Source organism: Melanotaenia boesemani, chromosome 8 (genome assembly GCF_017639745.1).
Source record: "Melanotaenia boesemani isolate fMelBoe1 chromosome 8, fMelBoe1.pri, whole genome shotgun sequence".
Lineage (NCBI taxonomy): Eukaryota > Metazoa > Chordata > Actinopteri > Atheriniformes > Melanotaeniidae > Melanotaenia > Melanotaenia boesemani.
Genome location: NC_055689.1, coordinates 16,801,536 through 16,822,113, shown reverse-complemented (window position 1 = coordinate 16,822,113; position 20,578 = coordinate 16,801,536). Strand labels below are relative to the sequence as shown.

Below are 20,578 nucleotides of genomic sequence, written 5' to 3'. Positions count from 1 at the left end.
CTAGTAGGTCTGAAAATGATGACTGATGGGAGTTTGTGAAGGCTTTTTGTTCTGTGGCAACTGGGAGAGAAGGATTGATGGAACTTCAGTCATATATGACATTTGTACTCAGGATTTCTATTTGAATTTTTGAATCTTTGCTCATTCTTGTGTGGAGTTAAAGTCTGTCTTGGCTGAATGATGTTACAATATTTTTGTAATTTATAATCATAGCAGTAGACAGAAAAAAGTATCTTTAGTTGTCTGTGTTGTCATTTTTCTAAAGCGAATGCTGCACCAAAAGTTAATGGCCCACATGTGAATAACTTCAAAAAAAAAAAAAAAAAAATGTTAATTTAATTTATGTACTTCCTTTATTTGTTCTATTGAGATGCACAATCTCCTCTTCCAGGTTGTTAAGGTCAGGATGGCAGCAAATTTCATCAAAAGGAGTTTCACATAAAATATTCTCAAATATTATGACTATTATGAAGCTAATTGTATGGATGAGCAGAAGATTGGAGAAGGACCCACAAGTATACAGGCAATTATTTATTCATCTTGGAAGCACTGGAGAATTTAAATGTGTTTGGTGGGGATTATCCTACACAAAGATCATGGCCTTATTGAATGCAGACTCCCTCCTGTACTTCTGCTACAGGAAAGGATCTCCAAGAAACTGGCAGCGGGTGTGGGAGGTGATTTTCAGTCTATCATTACTTAAAAAAAAAAAAAAGTCCAGCTAACTCATCACTTTTCAGAGCAGCCCATACAAGGTTTCCCCATTTTACCTTAGACAATGATGATGCCTTTGAATTGTATACATTTTATATAAGAATTATACACCTTGTATAATGTATTATTTACTAAACTCACACCCCTTTATCATATGACAAATGCATATAATCTGAAAATGTTTAGATCTAGGAAGCAATCAAACTATCTTTTGGAATCACTGAGTTGAAAAACATCCCTACAGATAAATCTAAGTCAGAACACTCACCTACTCTCTGGTGCACTTGCCTTCTTGTTCCCTGTCTTTTTTTCCCCAGCTTTGTTGGTGCTTGACTATTTTCTTTTTATCACACTGGCTCTTTCATGTGTTCACCTGTCTGCAGCTGCACCACCCACCAGCCTTTGAGTCCATGTCTCTGACTGAATGTGATTTAGCTCTTGTTGCTTTGACAAGCCCTGACAACAGCAGGTCTGCTCCTGTGTGTCAGCCTCTATACCACTGAACAGCACAGGGCAGAGGGGAACTGGCAACTTTGTTTGTTCTTTCACCAGTAGGACAGAGTCTAGCCTCTAAGGGAGAATGAAAGTATATAGATGTCAGGCCTTGAGTGCTTTCTGTGATCTAGAATTATTGCATTTAATGATCACAGACTTTCAGTTTCAGCGATTCTTTTGTTTACTTGTTAAAATCCTTGAGCTCTGTCAATTTCATGAGTTCACATGTTAATGCATTCCATAATTTCATGCCTATCACTGAACTATAACTCTGCCTATAACCCTAACTTTAAATCTGAAACAGTGGAGATTTTATTTGTTTATTTATTTATTTTTTGACAGTATCTTCACTCAGGGGTTTAGGCAGACACATTAATAGCTGCATCATAGGCAAATCTTTTATGTACAAACTAAAGAGTAATGGGCCTAAAATTGAGCCTTGTGGAACCCCCATTCTACTAATCTGAAAAGATGACTGCGCAGAACAATTCTGATGCAGTGCTCTCCATGTTCGAGACAGGAACCAATCCAGATTTTCTTTCTTTTTTTTATTTTTTTAATATGGTAAAGTTTTGCAGTTTATTTAAGATAATTTAGTGATTTACTGTATCAAAGGCTTTTCTTAAGTCCAGAAATGTCCCTACCACTTTGTTATTATCACTACGACTGTTTTATAATTTCAGTTAGGTAGCAATTTGCTTGGTTGATCTAAAACCAAACTAACTGAGGTGTAGGAGATTTCTGCCTACAGTGTGATCAACAAGTCGTTTGGTGGCTGTTTTTTAGAACCTTTGAGAATGATGGTATAATGAAAATTGGTTTATAATTAGACACTTGATCAAGGGCTCCAGATTTAAGAATTGGAGTTATAGTTGCCATTTTCTGCAGTGGAGGGAATTAACTAGTATTAATTGACAAGTTACCTAATATGTTAATGGTGTTGAAATAGAGAACAGTGTTTTCTCACGAAAGAGTTGTCCAAGCCAAAGGAATCTTTAGCCTTAGATTGCCTTAACCGCGTAATAATTTTTTAGTCTCTTAGATCCACTTACTTTATTATAAAAAATGTTGACTGGTCTCTTGATGTATCTTACAATTGTACTGGTTGAAAATCTGTAGCCAATTTCTCTTCAGACAGGATAAAAAATTATTAAATTCATTTGCCATCTCACTACTTTCATATCTTATTATACCATTTATATTCAATTCAGTTACAGATTTTTGTGACTTAGGAACTTGATTAGTTAAAAGTTAGGTGCTTTCAATTGTGGAAAGTTTTTTCTTTAGCTTCAGATATCAGCTGCATAGTTTTTGCATTACATAACTCCCTGACTACTTTATTTCGAAGTCCTTTAATGACAAGTATATCTGTTTGTGCTTTTGTTTATGGTGACTTTTTAAGCACAAGGCCTCTTTTTTCATCAGATGATGAATTTCTTAATTCATGATGCCATGATAAAGTTCTCTTGCGTCTAGGGTGTTTCAGTACCTGCGTGTATTTTTGAATGACATTTGTGAGGTTTTTCTTCATAATAAGATTCACTTGTTGCAAGAAAGACAACATATCCTTGACTTTGCTCTGCTTCTGTCTCGTCCACTTTCTAAAAAAAAAGCATCTTTTATTTCTGTTGCTAAACACACCAATACACACATCAGCTTGTCCCAGGGTATGCTTGCTCTCCATTCACTGCAGAGCAGTTAAAATACATGGATGTGTGGAAACTGCTGTAGGGTGGAGAGGATTCATAACAGCTGAGCTCTGTGTGGGTTTGGAAAATCTAAATGATGAGCTGAAAGGTGTTAAAATTATTCATTATCCTGCAGAGTTTGTTAAAAAAAGAAAGAAAGAAAGAAAGAAAGAAAGAAAGAAAGAAAGAAAGAAAGAAAGAAAGAAAGAAAGAAAGAAACTGTGTTTGTCATTTAGCATTAATACTCATCTCACCTATTGTATGGACCAGTACAGTATAGTATATCACCCGAGTTTCTCTTAATTATTTACCGTAACCGCAAGATGCTAAATTTTATTCTATTCTGTTCTATTCTACAGTCATTTAACAGATGCTTTTATCCAAAGCAACTTACATTTGAGAGTAAGAATAACACAAGCAAGAATTCAACCAAGATGGGAAATTATAATTATGTGGATGTCAGACTGCTGTAAATCCAGTTGGACCCAGGTGCTGTCATGTAAAAAAACATATTATATCGTCTTTACTAACTGAAATCTATCAAACTGAATTTTAAACACGAGCTCTCTCCACAACTGCAGTCAGTATAAAAAAAAAGCAAGGCAAGGCAATTTTGTTTTGTATAGCACATTTCGTGTACAAGACAATACAAAGTGCTTTACATAAAACATTCAAAGTTTTACAGCAGGATGCAGGAAGCAATATCAAATGCATTAAAAAAACAAACATTAAAATAATTAAAATAAATTAAATTAAAACAGAAAGAAAAAGCTAAAATAAAATAGATAAAATCCAAGAAATAAATTTCCAGAAAATGGTATTAAAACATCAAGTTTAAAAATTCAAACTAAAAGCTATTGAAATGCAGCAGAGAACAGGTGGGTCTTTAATTTGGATTTAAATAAGCTGAGTGTTTCAGCTGATCTGAGGCTTTCCGGGAGTTTGTTCCAGACATGTGGAGCATTGAAGCTGAATGCATCTTCTCCATGTCTGGTTCTGACTCTGGGAACTGATAAGAAACTGAATCCAGATGAACTGAGGGTTCTGGTGGGTTCATACTGGGTCAAGAGGTCACTAATGTATTTTGGTCCTAAACCATTCAGAGCTTTATAGACCAGCAGCAGAACTTAAAAGTCTATTCTCTGACGAACAGGCAGCCAGTGCAAAGAAAGCAATCATATAACAACAGCAACAGTGCGGCGGTATTGCTGCTGATTGCTCAGGTCTCTGGGCTGCCCCAGTCTGCCTCTAGCCTACATACGGGTGCTCCTCATAAAATTATAATATCATTAAAAAATTGATTTATTTCAGTAATTTCATTAAAGTGAAACTTGTATAGACATTAATTTCTCACAGACTGACATATTTCAAATGTTTATTTCTTTTCATTTTGATGGTTATAACTGACAACTAATAAAAACCTCAAATTGAGTATCTCAGAAAATTTGAATATTACTTAAGACCAATGAAAAAAAAAAGGATTTCTAGACATGTTAGGCCCACTGAAAAGTGTAAACATGCAAAGTATGAGCATGTACAGCACTCAATACTTAGTTGGGGCTCCTTTTGCCTGAATTACTGCAACAATGCAGCGTGGCATGGAGTCCATCAGTCTATGACTCTGCTCAGGTGTTATGAGAGCCCAGGTTGCTCTGATAGTGGCCTTCAGCTCTTCTGCATTGTTGGGTCTGGCATGTCGCATCTTCCGCTTCAGAATACCCCATAGATTTTCTATGGGGTTAAGGTCAGGCCAGTTTGCTGGCCAATTAAGAATAGGGATACCATGGTCCTTAAACCAGCTACTGGTGGCTCTGGCACTGTGTGCAGGTGCCACATCCTGTTGGAAAATGAAATCTGCATCTCCGTAAAGTTGGTCAGTGGCAGGAAGCAGGAAGTGCTCTAAAACCTCCTGGTAGATGGGTGCATTAAACATGGACCTAAGAATGCATAGTGGACCAACACCAGCAGATGACATGGCACCCCAAACCATCACTGACTGTGGAAACTTTACACTTCACCTCAAGCAACGTGGATTCTGTGCCTCTCCTCTCTTCCTCCAGACTCTGACCTTAATTACATGCAAAATCTCCTTTCATCAGAGAACATAACTTTGGACCACTCAGCAGCAGTCCAGTCCTTTTAGTCTTTAGCCCAGACGAGACACTTCTGATGCCATCTCTTGTTCAAGAGTGGCTTGACACAAGGAATGCGACAGCTGAAACCCATGTCTTGCATACATCTCTGTGTGGCAGTTACTGAAGCGCTGACTCCAGCTGCAGTCCACTCTTTGTGAATCTCCCCCATATTTTTGAATGGGTTTCGTTTCACAATCCCCTCCAGGGTGCTGTTATCCCTATTGCTTGTACACTTTTTTCTACCACATCTTTTCCTTCCCTTCGCCTCTCTATTAATGTGCTTTGACACAGAGCTCTGTGAACAGCCAGCCTCTTTAACAATGACCTTTTGTGTCTTGCCCTCCTTGTGCAAGGTGTCAATGGTGGTCTTTTGGACAACTGTCAGGTCAGCAGTCTTCCCCATGATTGTGTAGCCAACAGAACTAGACTGACAGAACAATTAAAGACCTTTGCAGGTGTTTGAGTTAATTAGCTGATTAGAGTGTGGCACCAGGTGTCGTCAATGCTGAACCTTTCCACCATATTCAAATTTTCTGAAATAGTCAGTTTGGGGTTTTCATTAGTTGTCAGTTATAATTATCAAGGTAAAAGAAATAAACATTTGAAATATGTCAGTCTGGGAGGAATGAATGAATGAATAAACTTTTTCATTATATTCAAATTTTATGAGGAGCACCTGTAGAGCCATTTGCAAAAAAAAAAAAAAGAAAGAAAAGTTGCTGTTGTGAATGCCAGAATGTCTGACATTGCATTATGATTGTTTCCAGATCTGGCGCTACGGGCGGGCCCCAAAAGGAAAGTCCCTGTTTTAATTTATATACTTTTCAGTATCATTTTCATTTATAACTATTTAACAATTATTTTTATAGTGGTACTAAATTATTAAAAGTAAAATCAGTTCTCATAAGTGCTTTTGTGCATTGAGAAAACTTATCTCTCAAGATATTTGCAAGTTGTGTGCGTGTGTTTGTATATTTAATCTATGTGTGCTTTTAATTACCAAATCCCACGATAACTTAAAGAAAATAATGCGTTCTTTAAGTTATTGCGACATTTGGCACAAAGTCATTAACTAGCTTCAGTGAAGTAGTAGGAGACTGATACCTTTGGACAATGGACATAAGAAAGCGATCAAACGATAACATGATGAAAGTAACGTGTCAGGTGTCACACAGCAAGAATCAACCACTTTCAGCAGTTTGGGTAATTCCAGCGTGACGAGACCTAGCAAGATAGAAACCATAGCAACCACAGGTGCATGTGTCCCATCTTCTCCTCTTCCTCTGGAGGCATTGTCTGCAGCTGGATCAACCTCAGTCCGACTTGTCATTCCTAAGTGTAGTAAGTCGCAATTACATGTTTAGAATATCTGGTTTTTGTCTGCTGCAGATGTTTCCTGATGATTTACAGAGCTGAAGTTGCACAAAATGAAACGGGATCAGTTTGGTTGACGTATAGTTGCCTTTCTCTTAGACGAACTCATGTAAACTTGTGCAGGTTAGTGTTCCACCACAGTTCCTCTTTGGGATGCAGAAGTTTGTTGATTAGCTAGAACAGTGTTTCCCAATCCAGTTCCTCGGGACCCACTGCCCTGCATGTCTTAGACGTGTTCCTACTCCAACACACCAGATTCAAATTAATGAACCTCCTCATCCAGTTCTTTGCAGCCTGTTAATGAACCATTCATTTAATTCAGCTGTTTAAGTAGAGTCACATCTAAAACATGCAGGGCAGGGGGTCCCGAGGACCTGGATTGGGAAACACTGAGCTACAACATGATGGAAACATCTGTGTTGTGCTGAGCGTTTATGCTGATTTGTGTAAAATATGATCCATGGATCTGAACATGTCTCATATAATGTCGCTGTTTAGGTTTTTTGACTAACTGATCTTGACCTCTGACAGTCTGTCATTTAATCCTAAAATCTATTTATTGGTTTAAATGACAAGATCGAGTTTGTTATTCATAAATGAACTGTTCTATTTTGTGTTAAATCTTCCTGTTACATGTGATATCTGCTAGATCCAATCTTAAGTGTGTGTGTGTGTGTGTGTGTTTTTAATGGTAGAGGAAAAAAACACTACCAATTGCCCGCCCTTGTACTGTTCTATCGGTCCCTCCTCACTAGGGTTGCCAACTTTTTCTCAGTCAAATAAGGGACTTCCCAGTCACAGTCACAGTTTGGACGTTTATAGCAGAGTGCAAATGCAGAAAAGGCATTATATATCATGACTCACCATGTCTATGTTTTCCATGGATACGTTTTGGAAACACCTCCATGGCCGGCAGAATTCCCAGCGGCGTAAATCTTCACCACTAACAGGCTTTACCTGCATCTTTTTTTTTTCTTTTTGTTGCTTCACACTTTTTATGCTAGCTGCACAGTACTTCCTTTTTCACGGGTTCATCCATAATACCATTTCCAAAACAATCCAAAATCCATTCTACAAACCGACTTCAGCCAAAATCTTGATTTGACGTCACTGGTAGATGTGATTGGATTGATACCTGTCAGTCACCTGACGCATGAAGTCTGACTACCATCTAGTGGTAAAAATGTAACAGCAATGTAACATCCTGCCAGAGGACAAACACGAAAAGCAGCACTCAAAATAAGGGACAAGAGACATCCCATATGGGACAGTGTATTGTTTTGTTTTTTTAAATTTCTAGACTTCACTAGCTTCATTTACATAGACAAATATTTCATCTATCTGATTGAAATCATTCTGATCAGAGATTCCCGTTGACATGTTTATGTGGATGCTAGATGAAGTGAATCAATCACTTGTATGATGGACAGATTTAATACAATCATAACGCTTTGGACATATGCAATACGTACTAGTTTGAAAGAAGTGTTTTCTTTTCTCTTTTTTTTTATTTTGTACCTTTTGTTTGTTAAAACAAACAAACAAAAATCTAACAAAAATGTTATATTCGTCACAGTCCCGTTCTATCCCACCATTTTTCAAGTCTTCCCTGAAACTCATTATGTTATGTTACCCCCACGTGGTTCAAGCATGCACAGTAACAACACAAAATGATCGGAATGAGTGTATACATGGTTATTTTTTCTTGCTGATTCAATTGTGAAAAGGTGTAAACCACCCCTCTGGATTTGATTCAAAATTCTTTCCAATCGAGGCCGATTGGATCAGTTGACTTTACATGACGTTTTATTCTGACTGAACGTCCTATCAGATTAAAAGTTGATGGCAACACAAATGCCCACCTATGTGCACTACAAAACAACCAAAATTCCTCACAGAAATAAGTTTACCTCCCTTTACATGTAGTTATTTTGAGATGGTCTATAATATAGCATATCTAAAATATGTTACAACATGAACAGCTAAGTTTCTTCCACTGGCCTCTTCCACCACTAGTTTATCTCATGTTTGCATTCACACGCATGCACACTGACATTCAGCAAGTAATGTGACAGACAGGCAAGCACAAGTTGGGGCATGTCTGTAACCGGCAGGCAAAGGGTGGGTTATAGGGTGTAACTAGAACAGTATATTGTTGGATGTGTTATTCTTGTTATGTCTGAGTAAATTACATTCCCCTACATTCCAGGTCAGTTACGTTTATACTGTGGCAACACAAAAATAAGAAAAAAAAAGAGTAAAAATGAAATAAATAAACAAGTATAATCTAACAGTGGGAACATATAACACAGATAACGCTGAAGAAGGCAGGGCATGGCTGGGCAAATTGGCAGACTGGTTGAAAATATTGTCCCTTTTTGACAGTGCTTGGAATGAACAAGTGAATAGGACAGGCTGCTGCTTCCATTTAATGCAGCTGGCATTCTTTGGTTACTTATCGACCATAGTCACTTGTGTGTTTGTGTGTGTGTGTAAACCAGCAGAGAGCTGCTTAGAAAGAAGGACGAGCACAAAGACCAAACGTTTGTGTGCCTTTGTGCATGTGTGACACTTTGTGCCTGTCCTAGTCGAGTGCACAGTTAAGCATGTTTCTCAGGGCTAAAGCAACTTAATTATAAAACCTGTTGTAATCCATCATGTTCCTTATAAATCACGGCTCTCCCTTAGAGAGCTACAAAAGCACAGGGATCCTGCAGATTCTTATTGACCCAGTACAAATGTTGCATGCATGGGCTGCCGGGCTAAACATTCATGTAATGGATTTTCATTCAATTGGCTGTCTGATAGAAAGTTTTGCTTCAGTTTGTCTCTCTTACTCGCCCACTCAAATTCTTTCTCTCATAACATTTGTAATCGCCAGCTCTAATCCATTTTGAGTTGTATACAGTGACACTATCACTGTTCTCAAGGCTGATGCTCCAGCATCTGGTTCACATCTGTTGCTATGGGAGATGATGTAAACAATCAGATAAACAGGTACGTCATCCATTATGATTTTATTCATTTTAACAGTCAGTTAGCTCAAGTTTAAAGATTTTTTTTTACTTTTAATTAGTTTTAATCTCTGGTCAGAGTGGTGAGTAAATACCTGAACATTAATAATCCTATTACAGTTTAAGAAAACTATTCTTCCCCTGTGGAATACGTTCAAGGTATGCTCACCAGAAGAAAGCATTGCAGAAGAGAGTTATCATAATCTCTGTGGCTATGTGGGCAGAAACAGTATCTTACATTAGCAGAGAAGTGGTTACATCTATTCAAAATAGCCATTAATTCACCATTACACATTTATTCCTTTATTTTCCCCCTGTGTCATAATTACACAAGTCATATCTAGAACTGATTTGTCCTCTTGTCTTTAGTTACTTTCTGTTCAGGCACATCCCCTCTCATCCTCTTCATAGTGCCTATGTAGTTCAGTCCATGTCACTCCAAAATGCTGACCACTATTAGTGATAATCACAGCCAGTGCTTTTCAGCTCTAACTGAAAAGCCTACATCATTACATTATCACATTATCACATTATCCATTTAGGCATTTGTCTCTACTGTGGTCAAAATGAGTAGTTAAACTTTTTCATTCCAATTATTGAGTCTTATTTGAGTCAAGTGAGTTAAAGACCACCTGTGTAGTACAGCATTGCAGAGAACTAATATTAAGGGGTGTTTCATGAATCTTATGAGACAGTACACCTATACAGATAAATAGCTCAGGTCATTTAGGAGTGCAGATAGAAAGACTGGGCCTAAGGAAAGTGGCATGTTAAATCAGTCGACCTCAGTAGTAATGTGTTATAAATGTGTTGTGTGCTGCCACCTCGTCTGGTTCGAAGAAGCTATTTATGTGACACTCAGTGTGGGTCACATTACCATGCTGAGGATCTTGGGTCTGTAGGTGAAAGCTCGGGTAGCCTGTGGGTAATTCCCTGTGTGTGAAAGTTAAGAGTACAAAGAAAGCCCTGATAGACTCACAGCAAAACAGCATGTAGCTTGGTAGCTAGACAGACAACACAGTGTTGTCTCTAATGAGCATTTGTCACTGGTATGTGAAATTTCAGTGTGCAGTTGACGGATCAGACATGTCAACCTCTGCTGCCAAACAGCCTTGTTCTGCTTCATCTGTTTAACCCTAATCCACTGTTCAAGAGTGTGCGTGGGTGTGTGCCCATGTGTGTGATTCCTAGTGTTCTATGAATGTTTTCCCTGGCACTGGCAATAATCCATGGGCACACACACACACACTGTATGCATGCATGCACTGACCAATGGCTGGATTAGGCTGTTAATCCCTTTGGTCTAACAGCACATCCATGCATGTACCCACACACACTGTACATTGTCGTTCACACAGTTTCTGTTATGCAATGTAAGTCATTACCAGGAGCCATCAGTTATGTCAGTGTGATTACAACCATGCCATTTGGTGAAATTAACTTCAGGAAAGAAGTATAGAGATATACCAACTGTTCATATAAAAGTCATCTTAATTTTTCCCCCTAAACAAACCCAGAATACTTTTATAGATGTGTTCACTTTCTAGTCTGTGCTTTTCAAGCCTTACTCTAGTTCCCATTTTCCAGTAAGATTAGTTACTTACTCACAAATTTTGATCCGACTTGTACATCTCACGTATGGATTCATGGCTTTTGGAAAGATGTGGAATGATAGTTATGTAATATGTTCTGAAACAGACTTAGACAAGAAATTATTAACAGAGGTTGTAACCAATATTAAGTATGCACTTTGAAAATAGTAATTTATTCAGTTTGATTCCATGGTGATGGTGCTTCATTTAAAATAAAACTGTCAAACAGCAATGTGCATGATTGCATGAGTTAAACTGATTAGAAGTTTGATTAGTGAGCTCCTCTTCTTTTTACAGAGCTACATCAAGCAGCTGTTTCCTAGCTTCATTCTGGGTAACATGTGACTATCTTTTATCCAGGCAATAAAATGTAGATTTTTTTTTCTGTTTCCATATTGTAGACCACAAAATATGTATGTGCATGGTATTATAATTGGATTCATGTAAAAGGATTCTTATGTTTAACATCTACACAGTGGTTTTTATGGTTACCTGCTTTGACATCTAAAAAGAACACATTTATGCAGAAATTTGCAAACTTTTGAATATTAAATGCAGTTAGACTATATTATCAACTGCTGTGCATCTTTTGTATCAGTTGTCACAATTATGATTGGCTTAAAGGAAGCATATTATGTGACAGGTTCTCCACCAACATACAGGACAAAAAAGCCTGGGTTCTTTATAACCTGTGCAACTTGGAGTATGGAACAAAGAAACATTAACTCAGTGAATAGTCTGAATGGACCAGCTCAAATTTGTATGCAGCCAGCGTAACACCTGCACAGGTTAATATATTCTAGACTAGTGGAACAAATAAAGCGTTTAAACTGATCATAAGGCTGGGCATTAAACTGGGAGACTCTGGTGTTTGGTTTTCATTGTCTTTTAAATAGCCACAGACCAGAAAGAAACAAACTTACTGTGACTGCGTGTCATAAAAATAAAGACCTAATTGGACAAGACCAGAATTCCTCTGTTTTGTTCGCAGACTCCCAGACCAGTGAGGCCTTGAGTCATTCTTAATTTCCTGTTGCCCTCTTCTCTCTCTGTGTTTCCCACCATCTCTAAAAGCCTCTGACTGTCAGTCTCTCCCATACTTTATCACAGTGTGCATGACCTTATTCTGCCTTTCCAGATTGCTGTTTAATAGGAGCCTTCCTCCCTTGTGAACAATGATAAGCTAATGGTCAGGAAATTTAACAGCCATGTCTGTCAAGGGGGGCAAAAAAGGAGAGAAGTGACAAAGGATTGTTACAGCCTTAAAATGAGCAATTAATTAGCTTAATTTTTCCCTCATGGATAGATTAATATTCGTGTGTGTGGTAAGTATAAGCATGCGAGTCATTTTAACCTGGGTGACTGACTTCCAACCTCCACACAGACTGGAATTGCTGCGGGTGGTTCATAAATGCTGTTAAGTTTAATTTAAATGTGTTTGAATTTATAATTTAATTATAATCTGATCATATTGATTTTGACAATTACCTCTGCACCACCTGTACAGTGACTTGAAACTCTGTTAATCACCCTCCCTTGTGGGACAGCTGCTGTTTTTCTGACAATGCATGACAATGTGTGCAGGTATTCAGGAAAGTTTTATGACACTGCAGGGAGAGTTCAGAAGAACCCACAAAAAACAATGTTTGAGAGGGATAAGGAGAAAAGGGGAATGAAAGCATTTAAAAATAGGAGAGCCATGCACACTTCTCTTTGCACTTCTACAAAGAGAAGCTTGCTGTCCTTCTCACCCAAATAGAACCAGATGCTCACATATTCTATAGCTTACTGAGTCAAATGGTTGAGACTGCTCTGTCTGTAACATCAGCTGACTTTTAGGTTAGCCAGCTAGAAGCATATTGCTCTGTTACAGATGACTTTTCTTGCTGTATGGCAGATGTGTGCTGTTATTTGTACAGAAGAATTGACCCTTTGCAGACTGTGCTTCGGTCTGGTTGCATCCGAAAGCATCACACCTCCTGCTATCCATCAGTATAAATGACTATGTTCTCTTTTGTACATATGCCTTTGAAAGGGCAGACAGCAAGTACATTGCATTGGAAGGAGTGGCCACAGGCAAATAATACACCTACACACTAACTTGCCTTTTAAGAAGTCATCACGGGGGATAACAGATAGCAGCTGGCCCACAAAAGTACAGTGTGCTTTTCTTTAATCATTCTTCCCTTTAACATTGTTTTTCTCTTCTATTTCCTTTGTTCTCTCATCTTTGTTTCCCCTCCTGCTCAATTATCTCCTTTCTTATTCACAATTGCACAGATTTATTCAACGTTCTGTCATGATGTGTGGGTGGGAGCCACATTATTATCAGTGAGAGCATGCTGAGATGCTCAGTCTCACCTTTCTCTCTGATCTTGCCAGTCTGCCCTCCACTTTGGTGTTTGAACAGAAGAATTGCATTCAAACGCATCACTTTGGGAACCTTCTTGACACCTCATCATTACAGTACATGGATTCTTCTCACACTAATATTCATTGTAAAACACAGCTGAGGTTTTGGACAAGATGGGGGTGCACACTGATTGATTCAGGTCTACTATAAATGAAGGTAAAACAGTTATTTGTAATGTAAGCCAGAACCCAGAAAAATCACAGACTTTAACGATAAAAAAAAAAGTGGCAGCAGAATCAATGTTTCATCATACCATGCCTACAGCCTTGCCCTGAGCTTGTGCTCTGCCAGGTGCATGATAATGACAGCCTTAGAGACGTTAAATCATTAATCCAGTACTTATGTGTATTTACTGAATCAGCATTTGCCTTTGTGCAGACCACGTAAAGCTCAGTGATGAGAGCTGACGTATTAATTAAACATTTCAAGACTTGTTGCAATATTACATTTGTAGAGTCAGTTGCACAGCTTTAATGATTAAACTGGGGCTTTGACTTGCTATTATAATTATCAGACTAAGCTTATCTTATTTTTAGGCTTTAGTCTTTTATCAGTGGCAAAAAATGAAACATGTTTTTGAGTGCTTATAAACAGCTCTTAGATTCTCTTGTCTGTAGGTGTAGCTCATGTCATTAACATACTCTGTACTATGTAGTTTCAATCACACTAGAGTTCTGTGTTTTGTTTTTTTTTTGTTTGTTTTTTGTTTTTTTGTTTTTTATTTATTTATCTGTGCTCTTTGAATGGTTAAAAACACAGTAATGGCCTCATATCTAGAATAAATATAACATATAAGGTTAACATGTGTCTATGGGTCCTGCATGCGTTCACGTGTATCTGTGCATGTGTGAACATTTGAGCGAAGCCTTATACAGTTACAAACTGTCCAAGACCACACGAGAGAATCTCAAAGGGACCTCAAGTAGGGAAGAGAACAAAAAGGAAAAGGAGTGCTCCTGAGGTGGGAATCTCAGCAAAGCAATTAAAATGCTTTTCATTGTAAGTCCTTTAAGTGGAAGGTATAAGTCACTAAAGACTGCAATAGTTGAAAACATTATCTAGAAAGGCAGACACTAATCCAAAGAAAATATGTGTCTGTGTGCATTGCAGTTGCAAAATGTAAGGTATTCCTGGTTGCAGATGTGCTGTACAGGATACATCTTTTAATACACTTATAAAACAGCAGCTTACACTGAACTCAAAATGTGACATTGATGCATTTGGAGGCATCAGACATGGTTACCATCCTATCTGCCTTGTTAAAACAGTATTTGTAACCATGTGTCTAAGATTGTGATATTTTCTGATGGAATGAAAAAGACTTTGAAGTCTCTTTATTGTTTCTGTATAGTCTTTGTATTGTCTCTTCTTTAGATTTGTTATGTAACAACATAATAGTGTATCCTTGGTTTTTGAATGGAGTGCCCTGTGTACACGTGAAAATGCAAATAACTCAAGAGCCTGGGTTGTATAGATGTTTAAACCTTTCCCATTTTTTGTTAGCTCGTATATAAAAACATCTAATTTATTTTATACATATCATTTGTTAAACATACATATGACCAAAGAAGAAAATGTTTCTAAGGTAGTTATTTATGGCACCATTTGGTGTTATATCTATATAATCTCTATTAAAGGAAATATCTAGAGACTGACAAGTGTGAAGGGAAGTGAAGGGATGAATCGGTGTCCAAGCCCAAGGCTGACCCCAACAAAACCCTGATTTATGCCGGCATTATGAGTGGAAATCACAGGATAGATACTGTCATTTTAAGCTTAAGTGAGATTCATCAGTTGGTGTTTTGTCTTTTACCTCACCATCTTTAATCAGTTGGTCAAAAGCACATTGTTGAAAATTATCCTGAGACCGTATAAATCTAAGAACATTTTTTATAAATGAGGCCCCAGGAGTGCTCATTAAAGGTATGTATATGATGCAGTATTCCTGCACCACTGCTCCTATTACAATGGAGTTCACCATGTCATGTGATCATGCAGGCAAATACACCATCTCTGCCTTCTTAACTACCCAACAGGCTGGTTTCCAGGCCATAAAACAAAGTCTCTGAAGCTAACTCATACCTGTTATATTAGTAGTCACTTTTTCATTTCATGAAGTATTTCATAAAGCAGCATCACACAGGCTTTAAATATCAATTTTGTTGTTTTGTTCCAATTAGAATAATGGGACCACTTTATGCTAATTCTTTTTCTCTAATTTATTTTCCTCCTCTTTTCACCCCCCCCCCCCCCCCCACATTTTTTTTTCTCTTCCATTGCCAGGGGAGCACCTGCGCATCTGTCCTCAGGGTTACACCTGTTGTACCAGTGAAATGGAGGACAACCTGGCCATCCTGAGTCGCAGGGAGATAGAAGGAGTTCTTAAAAATGATGGACGATCCTTACAGACTTCAATTGTTGGACATCACAAGGTCTTTGATGGTGAGTTTTTACATTCATGTGTGTATGATATCAGAGCATTGAATGTAAGCTTTGTACTGTTTCTCTTTTTTTTGCTTTGAACATAGTATCTCTAAAATGAAGAAATATACACTTATACCCACTAGGTGATTGAAAGTATAGCCATAAAATGACAAGCACAGACAGTTGAATAACATGGCTGATTTTCATAAAAAGGCTGTACTGGAAAAACATCTGTCCTGGCTTTCACATGGATGTTATTTTGCAATGCACTATATATTTTAACATTACTAAGTGCATCGCAGCATTGCATCATTTAACTGTACTTGCCTATGGCAGTGACCTTCCCACAGCAGGACAATGTGTCACACCACACCAAAGAAACTCTACATGAATGGCTAGAAAAACTAATCAAAAGGCCTAAGTGGGCCACAGGTCCTATCCTACAACCCACAGGATCCAATTCATCCAGTATGTCCAGGTGCCAGATACAACCCTATAGTCCACACCTAGAAATCTAGTCTTACAGATAAAACTTTCATAATATCACCAGCTAGTTAATTTGGGACATGCTGATAGGCTGGAGGTTTAAGATACTCACTATGCCATGAGCAACAACAATTAACTGGATTTGAAAGTTTGAAAATGTTTATTTAAGCAACAATTTAACACAAAACGGTTGAGAAGAGTATATACAAGTAGAAGTAGTAAACTGCAATGCCCCGTTACATGTTATATGTTCCAAACAGAACTTCACTGCATTGTGACATCTTATCAATAATTATGCTATAAAAAGATTACTGTAAACAAAATTAAATAAGTTCTATTTAGGCTCTACTGTATTGTATGTCGGCAACAACTGTTCCAATTTTAACCCTACATTTTCTATGTTTTATGACATATTGTTGCTCCTTCCAACAAAACATTTAAAGAGTAAAATGTTAACATTATGAATTGTGCATTAAAATGACAGTCTGAATCTTAAAAGCTGCGCCCCACCATTGCAAACAATAAGTTCTTAGAATTATAAAATTATCTCAAGTCCTAATTGCAACTCGTCAAGTGTGAGAGACGGATTTCTAGTGTTAGAACACTGGTGCACCAAGGCAATTATTTGTGTCTAATGACTTGCTCCAGTTAATTGAAGGGTATCTCTGTGCTCCACTCGTTCCCCTTGGCCTGTCTGTGACAATGGATCTGTCAGCTGGGGCTCTGAGTTTGGCTAGTTAGCCTGACCTTTTCAGATCACAGTGATTAGTGGTTGAGTGAGATTTGTTTGCTTTTCTTCTATGGCTTTGTGTCCTTCTTTCTCATGGCCCCTCCTTTTCAGTCTGGGTGTTGCTGCTATGCCAGAGGATTACAGTCACCCCACCAAAGTAGAACTACACGCACGCACACTCACTCACCCACACACACACACAAAAGAGATGGTCAAAGATGTCCAAATTTTCTCAAAGTTAGTTTGTCATCAAAGAGTTCTCAAACTTTCCAGTTCTTCAGGGAAACAGTTCATTTAGCACAGTAGAGCCAGTAAACAACATAGATTACAGAAACAAGCATTCAAGCAGCACTCAGCCACAACCTTTAAATACTGTTTCACATCCCAAAAATCACAGATAGACAAACACAGACACTTGCGTCACAAAAAGTGGTGAGGTGGATTGCTTCACTGCTAAGTCATTTGGAACTTATCTTTCTTCACATTGGCTTGCCAGACAAGTTGTTACATATTTCTGATAGCTGATAGCTTTGAAACCGAAAATTAATAAGATTATTCTTCCCTGTTGATCAGAAATCCATCTACATCCTCTCCTCCTTTTTCATCTGTTACCCACATAGTTTCAGCTTTGTTCTATGTTCCTGATTTTCATGTTCACTAATCTCACCCTAGCAAGCATTAGATGAGGATGGCAGAGCTGACAGAAGGAAAAGTGTATGAGTGTTGAGACCTTGAGGTCTAAAAACCATCTGCTGTAGTCTGCATCCTTGAAGAGAGCTGAGCAATAGACTGGAATTAAATGGACCATGATATATCACATTTGCTGCCACATGACAATCAATTTGGCAGGATCCAGCCATTCTTACTAAAGACATCCTGTTTTTAGCTTTAGTTCTTTAGAAATGAAACATTGCTCATTTCACATCTATTTCAGGCTACAGTTATAGTTTTGTTGATGGAGCCATGCTTTGACGAGAAACAGATTGTTAGACACGAAGTATCTTGAAAGGTTGAGGCAGACATACTGTATATGGTGAAAACAACACACACACACACACACACACACACACACACACACACACACACACACACACACACACACACACACACACACACACACGCACACACACACAAAGAAAGAGTTAAGGATTAACTGCTTCCCAGACATCCTGGGAAGAGTTTTTTCCTCTCTCAAGCCACAAGACCAAGAAGTGACATTGTACCATGTTTCCAGTCACTGCACATCTGGCTGTGTTTAGCAGGGTGTGGGCTAACTAGCACCATGTGGCTAAGTGCAGGGTGTTACTGTTCCAGCCCAGTTAGGCAAGGCCTTTTCAGGTCCAGGAGCTTTGGAAAAAGCACCAATGAAGCCGCAGATTAGAGGACTAGCATGTTCACATACAGCTGACTCTGGGACTGACAGTTTGTACACTGTATATACATGCACATGCAAATGTGTTTCAGATGCACATTTGTAATTTACTGTGTCATCGTTTGACACAGTGTAATTCTTACACAATATATTATGTTAAACACTGATGAGGCACATAATGGTAAGGGCTAAATACGGTAAGAAACATGGAAGGACAAATTTACTGAGAGAAAAGGAATGGAAAGCAAGAGTAAAAAGCAACAGTAGGCAGTAGAAATGGACAGTTGTAGCTGTGAATGTAACATAAGAAAATGATTTTTGGGAAATATGTGATGGAGGTAAATTGGTTGTGATTGTAAATATTGATTGACTCAAACCATTGAGTAGAAATAAGGTCTATATTAATGCAGTAGATGATCCAGGAGATAATAATAATGCAGATAATCTAGGCGATAAGGGTTCATGATGTGTGCTGATAGCGTTTGGCATAATTATGAACAAAAATGTGTCTAACTGTACAGTAGTTTATTATGTAATTGTTTAAAAAGGGTCAGAAGAATACATTTCTTTACTTACTCCTTTTTGGAAACTTTGTCTTGTCTATTTTGTTTTATTCTGCACATGTTTAAGTTGCGTTAAAATAAATGATAATGATAATGATGAGAGAAAAACAGAAAGAGAGATGGTTAATTATAAAAGTGAAAGGGAAGAGGTCAAGGAGGACAGGAAGTGATGGTACCAAAGGGAGCTGTGTATTAGATGGCAGCCAGGTGTGTTAAACAGACTGAAGCCCTAAACCTGGCAGGTGGTGTTTGGCCTAATGATGCCATCAGTGACATCAGGAAATGTATGGGAACACTTTGTGTTTGTGTGTATGTATTCACTTGTATTGCTCCTACTTACTTCAGATGCATGTTTATTTTAATTTGTATAAATAGTCATTTGTTTGCTCTTCTTATGATAAACTCAAAAGAGAAGAAATAACTGGTAAAAGTGTATCTTTTAATAGTCAAATATAATTGCACCGCTTGTGACTCAAAGTATGGCCGACATGACAATTTTGGTAGTCCCCAACATGCAGTTAGCAGTCAGAAGGTCAAATGTTACCATTGGTCCCAAGAACTTGTTACAAGACTCGAGGAGGTTGCTCTTTTGAAGGGATGGCACCTAGGTTGTGAAACGTCCCCCCCATTTTCCCTTTGCTGCCTAGACAGTGTTGATGTATTTAAAAAGCAGTTTAAGACTTGACCTTGTAAACAGGGTTTTAGTTAGACAATAGGTTTTATTACTGATTCATTGTTTTAGTATTTTGTTTTTACATTATGTTTTAAATTTTCAGTATTTTATGTAGTTTTATTTGTATTGTTCTGTGAAGCACTTCCTCTGATCAGAATTATTGGAGTCTTTTGAAAATGAATACATACTTAATTTAATATTAGTAATTGAAGAGAAGTGTCACTCTCCAGCTCCACCTTTCTTGTCCAAACATGATAATTATTGGCTCAAACATTATCAATTACAATAGCAATGCTTGAATAAAATGGTATCACTGGATCACATCACAGAATCACTAGATCCATGCTAAATGAGATTTAAACCAAGCAACTTATTTGATGCCTGTACTGCAACATTCCAACAATTAGGCAACAGATTTGATCCACTTTCACCTCCTGCTACTTGCTTTCTAATTTCCTGCTTTCAGGGTCACCTCTGATGATGTCATAAGAGACAAGGACATCTGCTCCTATCCTGGTGATGGTTTGGCTCATTTTATCTGCATGCAAATTATGGGGACCTAGAGTACACTGGCCTAATTATGCCAAACACACTATTCAATATAGGAGTGATGGCACCTTGGAAGGATAAAACAAAACTGTGACAAACCAAGTCCTGGAAGGAGGAAGTAGAGTACCTTGTGAGAAAGGAAAGTATTGGGGTGAACTGTGCCAAAAAGAAAAAATGGAACGAGAAAAAAAGACAAACGATAGGAATGTTAAGAAGTGGTATAGAGCACAGGGAAAGATGTTAAAAAAGAGAACCAGATGTGTAGGAGAAGAAACAGGGAAGGGTAAATGGTGCATAGTAGTGGATAGAGAAGTCAAAAGAGGCAAATAAAGGAATAAAGGCTTCTGCTGAGAGAC

General features: G+C 38.0%; 1 protein-coding gene across 2 annotated transcripts in view; it reads left to right on the top strand.

Annotated features, from left to right (window-relative positions):
* The window catches only part of LOC121644735 (glypican-1-like), a 75,940-nt gene that overhangs the window by 33,266 nt on the left and 22,096 nt on the right, over positions 1 to 20,578 (top strand). For both annotated transcript variants that reach the window (XM_041992897.1, XM_041992898.1), the window contains one exon: positions 15,709 to 15,867. In XM_041992897.1, coding sequence (XP_041848831.1) covers positions 15,709 to 15,867 — 159 coding nt within the window. The remainder of the gene's footprint in view (positions 1 to 15,708; positions 15,868 to 20,578) is intronic.